The sequence below is a fragment of the Pteropus vampyrus genome, unplaced genomic scaffold (assembly GCF_000151845.1).
Source record: "Pteropus vampyrus isolate Shadow unplaced genomic scaffold, Pvam_2.0 Scaffold174, whole genome shotgun sequence".
Lineage (NCBI taxonomy): Eukaryota > Metazoa > Chordata > Mammalia > Chiroptera > Pteropodidae > Pteropus > Pteropus vampyrus.
The window spans coordinates 925547-937661 of record NW_011888955.1 but is presented as its reverse complement, the minus strand read 5'-3'; the positions used below and the strand labels follow the sequence as shown (position 1 = coordinate 937661).

The following is a 12115-nucleotide window of genomic DNA, read 5'->3' as shown; positions in this document are numbered from 1 at the left end:
CTGCCCTCCTAGGACCTTGCTCAGGACACCAGCCATCCTGCCTTGAGAGTAGACTTAACAGGCGTGGCCACATGCACCGCGGTTCTGCTTAGTGTCACTGCTCTGAATAGAACACAGCCCCTCACGGCACTGTCACAGCTGACGGCAAGTTTCTTTTTAAAACGACATTGAGCCAGTCGTTTGGAATCCCGGTCTCATCTTTGTATCCCACTCCAACAATGCTACTGCAATACATGAAGACGAAGGAAAAAATTGACCAGCGGGCTGGATGGAGGAGAGGAACATAGACAGACAAAGCTTCAGTAAGGACACGGTAGACAAAGATTGCTCAGGACAGACTCCTCGCACGAGATTCTCACAGAGCCTTCCGTGTTCCACTGTTTGGGGCCCTCACAGGACACAGGGGAGCCTGTTTAACTGCTGTGTGTGTGTGTGTGTGTGTGTGTGTGTGTCCCTGTCCCTCCTGGGAAGCGTCTGAAACAGTAGCTACTGTTTATCAAGTGCCCTGTACAGTGACTTCCGTAGCTGACGTGGGCTGAATGCTGTCTGTACACCAGGCACTGTTCTACACACCTCACATTGACTCTCTTCATCTTCACGACTTGTGAGGGACGCCTGTTATTGTCCCCATCTCTCAGGTGAGGGTATCGAGGCCCAGAGAGGCCGAACTGGCTGCCTCCAGTCTCCCACCCAGCGAGAGGCCGGCCTGCGAGCCCACACGCCTCACCACAAACGCCCACGTCACGCGTGGACTGAAGAGGCGGTTGGTTTACTTTTTGTGACCGTGAAATCAAATCATAGCTTTTTGAATTTAAAAACTAGGGAACGTTTTGACACATTATTGTTACTAAAATGTGAGTGCGTGCTCCTCCTCGCTATTCCTTCCCCTCATTTACCTGGCGTGACTTAGCACAGCTGGCGGGCTGAAATGGCGCCTGTGGCCTCGGGCCCAGGGCATTATGGGTGTCGGTAAGTGGGAGCCAGGAGAACGTCCGGGGTCCCCCACCGCTGACTGACCGGGTGGTAAGCGAATGGGCTGATGGGAGTGAAAGAGCAGCCGGCCCCTCCCCTTGCTCCTGTTGACGAGCGTCTGTGTCGGGGGCTGCGAACTGTCAGGAGTGTTTGCAGTGCGTCTTCCTTTGACTTAGAAGTTTAAGTGACTGAGTTATTTCTGAGACAGGTACAGACAGGTATCAGCTCTGACAGGCAAGTCCTGTCCTACGGGACTTTTGTACCCGTGACCAAGAGGAGCGATCGGCCCGTGGCTAGAGAATGGCCGAGGAGCGCGGGCGTTAGGCCTCGAGCCCGGGCCCCAGCACTTTAGACCGGGCCCCTGAGCTTCTCCACCCCAGTCCCCTCATCTGTAAAGCGGGCCACTGACAGTACCTACCTCGTACTCTGGCCATTTTGGGATGAGTAAAATGTTAACATCTGTTAAGTGTTTAGAATGGCACCTTGCATGCAGTAAACCCTCGTGATTGTCACCCTTTTGGTGGCTCTGTGATTTTAAGCTCTGCACATGCCATGAGGGCTTTTACAGTGAACTCAGAAGCTTCACCTCCGTGTTCTCCCGTACAGGTGAGTTACGGGAGACCCGCGCCCAGAATCCACTGCTCGCGCTCCTCAGGGGATGTTTTCAAAATAGCTGTGGGACATAGGGAAAGAAAAAAATGACTGGAAAGAAATAAGGTGCAAAAAAAAGGTCCCTGCTGGGACGTCTTTGACAGAGATGACGGCTGCGGAATCGTCCCGAGGACTTGGCAGGAAAGGGGGGCTGCCTCGGTCCCCCTGAGTCCATGCTGGCTCAGCAGGGAGGGACTTCACGGAGCTCTGAGAGTCTAGTGGCAACGATTCTCCTGAGTGCAGTTTGACACCTGAAACCTTGTGACTCTCCTGGCATTATTCTGCGTAGCATATTTCTGTCACGATGTCTCGGGTTATTACTGGTTTAGGAATAAGCCCAAGCGGGGTGCTGACTCACTCACTACTCGCTAAGAAAGCTCCCTGAAGTACATGTCAGAACGGTGCGAGGCCAGGCCGCGCTTCCTCTTACGGAGAGACGGCGTTTTGTTTTATTTCTGTAGATGACATTCCTCCCACTCCTAGACCATGAGTGTCGCCTACTCATCCTGAAATAAGAAAATGAAAGAATTTGGGGAACTCATACAAAATCACGGTCCGATCCATCTTTTTCACTTGTAAAACAGATGCTCCCTCTTCAGACAGGTTTTCACTCCCAACATACCCTCGCAGCATCTGATTTTATGACCGATCTTATGAAAGTAGAGAGGGCCTTCTCAATGTCACTGGGCGTGGCTGAAGCCACTGATAAAGCGAACGCAGAGCGGGCTCTTGGTGAAGCTCGGTGAGCACACGCCAGGTCTCGGGGAGTAGGGTTCCGCGTCCCAGGAGACGGGGGGCACGTGGTGCTGCAGGGAGGGTGCAGGGCTGGGTGTCACATATTTGGCCCAGCCTCGGCCCACTGCTTAGCAGCTGGGTGTCAGAGAAGATGCTCAGCCTCTGAGCTTCATTCAGATGCCTCGTCCCTAAATGGGGCAATAACAGCTTCCCCCCTTCGGGGCACTTCGGAGGGCCGGATGAGCCCCCAGTGTAACTGCTCACGTGCGCGGGGCCGGACTGAACCCAGGCCCCACTACTGCACACGGTGTGACCTTGGGCGAGTCACCTTGTGACCTGGCGCCCGTCACAACCTCTGCGGGGGTTGCCAGAGGCGGGGTTGGGGGCGAAAGGCACAGACTGCCAGCTATAAAACAAGCCCTGGGGGTGTGAAACCAGCAAGGTGACAGTGGCCAACAAACAACACGCGTGCTGTATATTTGAAAATTGCTAAGAGTCGTTAAAAGTTCTCATCACAGGCAAAGAAAATCTAACTGAGTTGATGGACAGTAACTAGACTTAACTGTGCCAATCACTTCGCAGCATGTTTACACCTGAAATGAACCCGAGGCTGTAGGTCAATTATATATTATTCCAACAGATAAAGAGATCCCCTGAACAAAACACCTTGCTTTTCGATATTTACTTTCTCTGTTTTTCCTAGACTGTGTATTTCTTTTGAACTCAGAGCTAACTGCAGTCTTATCCTCTGGGTTGGTTTTGTTTTTTTTTGGCTTGGTTTGGTTTTGTTCTGTTTTGTTTTAAATGAACAAACCATTAATAGTTATCAAGGAGCTCAAGAAGTCGGGCCGTGAAAGCAGGATGCATCCATGGTTCATTTGAATGCTGTTATTTTGAGAATTAATGTCAGGTGGAGGAAGGAGGGTGGGCTGGACAGGCGGTCCTTGTGGTCATTTTTTATTAGGGACCCTAAACGTATGTTTCACCAGTCATAAAGAACACATAATTTAGGTAAATATGTCAAGAATTGGAACCACAAAATAAAAATTTAAGAAATTCTATGTATATAGAAATTACTCTATGTGCATAGAAATTCTTTGTATATAGAAATATTCTATGCATATAAAAATTCTATGTGCAAATAAGAGATTTAAATTATGAGACACGGTAGAAGCCTGACTTTCTCTCGTGATACCTGAGATACACTTTTTTCGCTGGCAAACCTTTGATAGGAGTCTAAGAAACGGTTGACAGGATTTGGTATGAAATTACTCTTCATTCAGTGGCCTCCGAGTAGCAGGCTCTATGGCTTCCAGGTGCCAGGGTAAGTCAGTGACAGATGCACGTGACACAAAAACGTCAGCCTTGTAGTTTTAAGAACCTCGGCACCACCTGACGGCATCAGGAGAGGGCGGTTCTGATCTAGGGCCTCTCCAGAAGCCTGCTTTTTATTGGCCTCACGCTCCGCAGGATGGCCTGTAACGTTTGTACTTTATTTTAAAAAATAAATCATAAAGGGAGAAACAGATTGGTCTCCTTTGGCAATTTTGCCTGGCGTGTGGGTCCTGTGGGAATTCACTGGCCGGCTGGCTGGCCCTCAGCCAACACCGGTGGGAAGTCTAGAAAAGAATTCAACCCTGCTTTTTCCCAGAATACTTGTTGACGGCCTCGGCAGCACTGAAGTGTGACATGAGTCTCTGAGTCCCCCAGAGTCCAGTGATGAGAGGACACAGGACCAGTGAGGGTCAGCGTTTCTGGGAATATCATGTTGGGTCTTAGAATTTACATATTTTTCTCATGAACTTTTAATAGTTTTTAAGGCAAACCCGACAACTCTGATTTTAAGAGGGAACAAGCTCACGGCCCACGGCTTTCTCCCGAGAAGCGTTTGGAACATCTGGCTTTTGAGAAAACGGTCACTTCGCTTTGATGACTCACTTAAGTATCCCTCCTGCCCAGCCCGTGGTGACTCGGAACACAGCAGCGGGTTTGGGGGACTTCCCCTTAGACCAGGGGGCTTGCGGGTTGTCACGTATATAACTGGGTGAAATGACAGGCAGCACAGGGCTTTTCTTGAGAATCATTGCAAACTCAGACGCCATCGGCCGTGTGTCTTGTGCTCTGAGAGGCTTCACTGTGAAAGGTGCCAGGGTCAGAGCGGCCGGTGTGCCTGTCAGAGAACCACCTCCGAGGACCTTCAGCCTGGTACCCAAACAGGGCGGCGTGCCCCCTCTCAGTGGTGGTCACTGGCTTTTGACATCTCAGATGTGACTCCTGCCACGGGCTAGGACGTAGGCTACGGGAGGACTCGGCTGTCCTCCGAAGTCCAGCCACCTCCTGCAAGGGGTCTGTGCTCTAGGATAATTCCAGAACCCTCATTTACTTCTTTAAAGAGCCACCTGTGGCTTGGATCGGTTTTCCTACAGTTAAAGTGAAGATTAAATGAGGTGCACGCTATCATTAACAGGTGTTCTAGATACATTTTAAAGTACAAATTTTTACGTGGTCTAGAATGACAGCCCACATGTGTGTCATGAAACAGTCCCACAAATGTACGGTTTGTACTGTCAAGGAATAGTCGGAATGCAGAGACAATGTTTTTTTTTCCTCTCTCCAAACAAAATGTGTCTGTTACTGGGACACAAGGATAAACTGTACGTGTCCTCAGATCGCCGTGGCAACACACGGATTCCCAGCCTCACCAGCTCCGGGACTCCCCTGCCCTCCGGTGAGACTGGCAGGCCTCGTGTCACACACGCTCCCTGCCATCAGAGAGAGAGGTCTGAGACATTCTTTAGGGGACACTCGTGGAAAGATCTGCACAGGTCCCGCAGTAGGTCGGTGCCTGTCGACCATGCAGTGGACTCCTTGGCATGCAGCACGTAAGGCGCCCAACATAACAAGGATTCAGTTAACAATTATGGCTATTGTGCTGATGACGAAAACCTGATTTCATTGATGCTCTGCCTAGGAATTCAGCTAATGAAGAACGAGGGAAGAAGCCAGGTCTAAAAAATCAAAAACTGCCTCCTCAGATCCCGCAACAAAGCCAGCAACACCCAGGCTGCAAAGGGTGCCCCCTGGGAGGGAAGCCGAGCTCATGAGCCCTAAGTCTCCCCCCGGCCGTGCTGACGCCTGAAAGGTGGCACATGCAGCTTATTCCACAGGGGTCCCTGGGGGCTCCCTGGTTGGGGAAGCAAGGCAGAGGACACCTCTTACAACAAGGAGCAGACTAATCATCCGTCCCACTGTTGATCCCTTAGGGCGTGGTCAGACTGTTGGGGACATAGTTTTGGTGGCCTCCCAGCCCTCTTGCGTAATGTGGGGCTGTGTGACCCAAGATGAGGCCAATGACCCCAGGTCCCAGCAAAGCTGTGGACGCTCTGACTGCATGCCTGGCATGTTTCTTAGAAGAAGCATGGGAGCCCCGTGACAGTCCCAGCCATGTTAGCTGTGTCTTTAGTCATCAGCCCCCAAAGCGGCTCTGCTAAGATCACCACCTGTCCAGCAGGAAACGGACCGAAAACATTTCTCACTCCTGCATACCACAGGCCACTGGACAGCTGGGAGTGCCTGCGGGCCTTCGCCATCCTGGGCTACTTTTGAATCCATGATCTCAAACCGACTGCCTTGTGCTCCATGTCTTCCCTCTAACTCATGCCGTTCTGTAAATGCTATGTGAAGAATGCAGAGTCATAACGATGCTCTGTCCTGCTTCACCTTCAGAAGCCTTTTTTGGTTCTATTAGAAAAGAATGCAAAATGCACAGCATTCAGTAGACTTCTTCGCATGGAACAACTAATACAAACAGTATTATAAAATGGGTAGATTGCTTTTTCCTTTATCCTGTTTTAATATTCCCAGTTGATTTCCCAAAAAGGCAAATAAGAGCCCGAGCTACATCCTGTGTTTGTAACCTCGAGGTAAATTGCCACCAAAGGCAATGGACGAGTTTCCAGAGAAAAAGCAACAGAATCGGCCCCATTGTTCGCTAGCTGACTTAGCTTTGCTCTTTGTGCGTTCTGTCTCGGAAATACTTAAGGCTCGCGCGTTCGCAGTATCGGGAGAATGGGTATGCTCACAAAAGGAAATGCAGAGGTACTGGGAGGGATACGAGAGAGTTATCAGAGTGACTTCGGTCAGAACAGCTCATAGAGGGAGGGTCTTAAAAAGTACATACATTGAGTAGATAAAGAAGAAAGTAACGTTTTAATAGGACAGTGAAAAACGTAGCCAGTTGACAGCGACAGCAGAGGAACAGGAACACAGGTATTTTCGAAGGACTACAGGGTGCCCTGGGCCCTGAAGCCAGGCAAGCTTTCACAAGCGGTCTCTGAACACCTGTGTGGAGTGGCTGGTTTTTCTCGGGCGCTGTCAGAAGTGTTCTGTGGGTCTCTACATTAGTTCACGTTGAATATTTTCCATGGTCGGTCAGACCCGGACTTAAAATAGACACGAGAAAGGTCTTCAGGTTCACTGTCAGTAACTCACCAACTTCAGAGCCAGCTGGGTGACGGCATGGTGTGTGCCCAGTCCAAGCTTGCAAGGTAACCTTGCTCGAATCCTCCTGGTCCATCAGATATAGGTAATAAAGTGACGGTGGGAGAATAGAGTTGCAAGAAGAGGCAGAAAGCAAAACAATCACAAGAAAAACCCCCGTGCGGTCACTCAGAAACGATGCTCACGCGGCCCCGCCTCCCGCCCCCCACGCGCCTGCTCCTTCGTGCTTCGCCATCGGCCCCTGCGCTCGGCGACCAGTCACCCTCCGTCAGGTGGTCGGTCTCCCAAGGGCCTTCGTCCGCAGCCGGCCCACCTGCCCCACGGTCCTCCACTGCGCTGGCCTCTGCCGCTGGCCTCGGCCAAAAACGCCGCGCGCTTCCGCGGACTCACGCCTTTTCCTGAGTAACCGGGGAAGGGCCTCGAGCACCCTCTCTGGGGGGAGTGTCCGCCTCCTTGCCCTGCCGCTTAACCTTAAAGAAGTCTCCTGACGCGCGCGCGCGCACGCCGGACGCCCGGCGAGCTCCGGGTGCTCGTGCGTGCTCGGCCATCCGTGCTCAGCCCCTCACTAAACCGCGTGCGCCCAGCAACCCCGGCGCCTTCTCCGCCACGTCACGTGGCTGGCCGGGGGCGACAGACCAGAGCCCTGTCCTCAGCACATCCCTTGGCCCTTTAACACGAGTAACAGAGAGAAGGCACTACTTAAAACGGAAATCACAGCCCACACCTATTTTCACAACTCTGAACCTGTCGGCACAGCTGTCCTGCGACAGAAATGCTGCGCCCTGATGTTTGACGAGGCTCATCACTGTCTCTGGTGGCTGACGCGTAAATCCTAAGAGTCCTGCCTACTTAATATAATGGCGTATGTGTCTCTTTGGGGTGCCCCGGGTTTTTAAGTGTGCAAAGAAGATAAATACGGTTTAAGTCATCTGAGTTAGATTTTTGACTCATTAACAATATTATGCTCCTTGGACCCACATGGGGAGGGGACCCCTGACATTAAGTAGGTGGAGGACTTGCTAGGCATTCTGGGGGACTCGGGTAACACTGCAAACCACTCATCCAAGCCACGCAGACACCCGGCCTCGCGGCGAGATTACTCTTCCGCAATGGACGGTCTCCACACCTGAGCCGCGACGCCGCCCTTCTTGGCCGAGAACTTCGGCCTCGGTGCCACGAAGTAAGACGCGGAGGCTGTGGGGGAGCTGGGGACGGCCCCGGGCACGGGCGACGCGCTGCCGGGGGAGGTGGCCTCTGCCACGAAGGCGGGCTGAGCGCTGCAGGCCGGCACGGAGTACACGGAGGCGGCCTGCACGTGCGTGGCCGCGCCGGCGTGCCCTGCCCCGGGGGCCAGCGCTTGCTTGGTGGCCGGGCCCGGACCGGCCTTGGCGGATGGCCTCTGCGGGAGGCCGGCCTTTGCATCCGGGGGCTGGAACGTGAACAGGGATGCGTTCAGCTGATACGGTTGGTGCTTCATGACATCCAACGCATTGAGGGGTTTCTTGCCCTTTTTCTTGCTCGTTTTGGAGGCCTGCGGGGCGGACGCCTGCGACTTGAGCGCGGCGGGCGGGTAGGAGGGCGTGTGGATGGGGTTGTAGGCCAGGGGAGGCGGCGCTCGCACGTTGGGCGAGTACTTCCAGCCGGCCGGGAGCGACGCGGTGGGGGACTGCGCGCGAGCGGCGTGGGCCTGCACGGTGTCCGAGTCCACCACGTACTTCTCCATCCGCGACTGCCTCTTAGCGAAGAGCTGGGCGCCCTTCCCGCTCATGGCCGGCAGCTCGGGGCTCGGCGCCACCGCCGGTGCGGGCGCCGGCGGCTTGGGGGCGCAGTTCAGGCTGGCCACTGCCGCTTGCGGCCCTTTGAAGGGGCCGGAGAGGTGGAGGGCACTGGCCGGCCGGGCAGGGGCGTAGGAAGGCTGGGCTATTTTGATGGACGAGACCACGGTGCCCTGCGATGGGCTGGCCGCGGGGAAGGCAGGAGGCTGGGCCGCGGCCACTCCTGGCGACCAGACCGGCGAGGCTGGAGTGGCGGGTTGCGAGGGCGAGGCCTTGACCGCAGGCTTGGGAGCCACCGGAGGCGGGGTCTTCTGCTTGGCCGAGGGGCTCTGCATGAAGTTACAGGCCTCGGCCCCCAGGCTGAGGTAGTCTTCCTCGGGGCCCGAGTCGCCCCCGGGCCCCGCGCCCCGCTTGCCCTCCGAGTTCTGCAGAAGGGACAAGAGCTCGGGGTTCGGGCTCACTTTGGGCTCCTTGAACGTGAACATGGGCTTCGCGGCGCTTCTGCGCTTGGCCTCCTGCAGGATGCCGGTTCTCTTGGCGGGCACCGCGATGCGCTCGTCGCGGGAGGCCAGGCGCTCGGACCTGTCGGGGAAGGCCGGCGGGCACCACGGGGCGGGCTGCGGCCACGGCGGGGGCTGTGCGGGGCCGGCCGCGGGGCTGGCCAGGCCGTCGGGGGGCGGCGTGACCGCAGAATAGGGCGGGGGCGCGGGAAAGCCGGCCCCGGGGCCCGGGAAGGGTCTGGCCGTCCTGTTCACCGGCCCCGCGCGCAGGGCCGCGGCGGGCGCCATGAAGCCGTTCTGCTGGGGCGCGTGGCCGGGCGCGCGGGTCACCCCCACGGGGCCCGCGCCCCCCGAGCTCTGCGCGGCCGCCGCCGCCGCCGCCGCCTGCGCGCCGCCTGGCCCCGCGCCCGCGCCCGCGCGGTCCTCCTCCTGCGCGGCGATCTGGTCCATTCTGTCCCTCCTCCGGGCAAACATGAGGACGCCCTTGCCCGCGGTGTCTGGCAGCATCTCCATCGTGTCCCCTCGGCTGAGTTTCTTCTCAATGTCCCCTAGGCCAGAATCCCAGTCGAAGCTCACGACCTGGGCGGCGTCGTCCGCGTCCGACAGCAGCTCCCCGTCGGCGTCGGCGTCCGCGTCCGCGTCCGACTCGCTGGCGCCCAGCAGCGCTCCGTCGAAGGGGTCGTCGCCGTCGCCGCCCTCCGGGTCCTCGGGGTCGTCCTGCCGCCCGAGCTGGCCGGTGCCGTAGCTGACGAGCGTGAACTTCCTGGCGCGCCGCCGCCTCTTCTTAAACATCAACACGCCCCTGGAGTGGGGCGTGGGCGCGGCCGTCAGCAGCAGGGCGATGCTTCTGCATTTAGACCTGGCTTCCTTCACCTGCTTCTCCGAGAGGCTCTCACTCCTCCGGAGCCCTGGGGAAGGACAGAGTCACGGGGACATGGTGAGTTCACGGGGGGCTGCAGAGCAGCCCCGAATGCACCCTGTGCGCCCCGCGCGCCGGGCCATCCCCCCGCCTCGCCTGGCTCTGCCAGCGGCCCCTCCAGAGCAGGACAGAGCTTCGTTCGGCCAGCTACCCAGCGCCCCAGCGCCCCAGCGCCCCCTTCACCGGCCCCTTCTCCTGCGTGGAAGCACGTTCTGCCGATTAGACTGCGTCTCACCACCTGCCTCTGCGTGGGTCCGAACACCTCAACATAAACGACGGCTGGGGAAGCCGCGTTTGGGACGTAATCGAAACTTAAAAGGGAATCATTTAAGGACATAATAGTTTCTGAAAATACGAGTCAGGATATAATTTGTATTTCTGTATTTACAAAATAAAACGTCAATATAAAACTATTTACAAGCATTTTCAAAAAGCGCAGGGGCGGGGCAGGCAAGAAAATGTTGTTTAGCTTAATGTTTCAGTGTAAGGGCTTTAAATAGTCAGTTTTCTTCTTTTTTCTTAAATTTTGACCTCCCCTCAAAGTCTCTGCATTCACAGACTGAATTAATATGAATTCAAAACTAAGTGAATAACAATTAACTAGATCTCTGTGAATGAAAGAAACCAGCTACGAAGTCGAAGTCGTCTGGATGAATTTGTAATGTATTGCTATTTTGGAAACATACTATTTTGGCTGAAGTAAGAGGAATTGTAAATCTTGGGGAAATTTCTTTTTATTTATTTATTTATTTTTCAGGCGAGGCAACCCCTTGGTTGACCTCACAGATTGCAAGGACTTTGTCAGTTTACAATCCCTTATTTTTTATGCCCATAGCACCTGGTCTTCCTAGGTGGTCTCCCACCCGAGTACTAACCAGGCCCCACCCTGCTTAGCTTCCCAGATCAGACGGGATCCGGCTTGTTCAGGGTGGCAGGGCCGTAGACAAGGGAAATTTAAAAATTTTATGATTAGTGACCCTTTTATCTGTGGATAAAAGCAGATGCAGAAATTAAGTCATTTAAAATGAGGTTTGACAGTTCTAAGGTAACAAAAATTTTTGTTCAAATTTAAAATTTTATTGTTATTATAAAACTAAATCGATCAGTGGCAAATTAATCTATAGCATCAGTTAATTATAGTCATGTATGCAGTGATAATGAATATGGTTCACAAAAAAATTTTGACTCCTCAAAACTGTTAAAATTTTCATTTCAGAAAATTTTTCTGAATACTTTATGATTGAAAATTAGCTCTTTTTATACCGAAAATCAGACAATGGTTAATTTAAAAAAAATAAAATAGAATCAGAGTAAATAGTTTTATAACAAAGTTATAGATATTCCTTGGTAATCAAATTTTATTTAGAGAAAATGGTAAAACGTATGGTCATTCCCAAATGTAATTTTTCCTGAGTGGAGTTAGACAACTCACTGGTAAACTGACCGTCACAGCTGCACAGTTGTTGCTGACTTCGCTGCCAACACGTAAAGCATGTGGATGATGCACTTGTTTAAGACGCTATAAATGTGACGGTGCCTACAGATGCTTAAAGCACACGGAATGACCAGCAGCATTTGCCCATAGAGCTCCAAATGGTTATGCTAAAAATATGCTTTGAAAGGAATACAATAGGTTCGGAGACGGAATCCACTGCTCTGAGTAACTGAGTTCATTACTGCCGCGTATCGTGCACACACCCAAGTGCCTTTGCCAGTCGAGCCTTTCCTCCTCATGTGAAATTCCAAAATTTGTGGGGAAAAAAGAAAGAAAACAAAAAATCATAAAACCTAACTGCCGTTCTTACCCTCATTCCTCTTTCCCTCATCAGTCCCCTGGGTAAAACGAAACACTGCAAACAAAGCTTTGAACTCAAACACGTTCTCTGTCTGGAGACATTTAAACGCCTCCGCATGGCCCTGGAGACTGACTTCTGTGTCCAGAAGGAAGAAGGGACGCTGTGCAGTCGAGTGAAGACTTAACAGGGCAGAGAGGATCATGTAACTGCTCAGTATTCCACATGTCCTTGTCCATCAACTCACTTCTGCAAGCATCATCAAGCTGC

At 53.5% G+C, this 12115-nt stretch overlaps 1 protein-coding gene and 1 pseudogene across 1 annotated transcript in view; both read right to left on the bottom strand.

Moving 5' to 3' along the window:
- The window catches only part of LOC105299176 (synaptopodin-2), a 34392-nt gene that overhangs the window by 16678 nt on the left and 5599 nt on the right, over positions 1-12115 (bottom strand). The window contains exons 3-4 of the mRNA XM_023536964.1: positions 11858-12080; positions 7985-10041 (exon numbers count right to left, since the gene is read on the bottom strand). Of these exons, the coding sequence (XP_023392732.1) occupies positions 7985-10041; positions 11858-12080 (2280 nt within the window). The remainder of the gene's footprint in view (positions 1-7984; positions 10042-11857; positions 12081-12115) is intronic.
- LOC111746091 lies at positions 10879-10997 on the bottom strand (annotated as a pseudogene).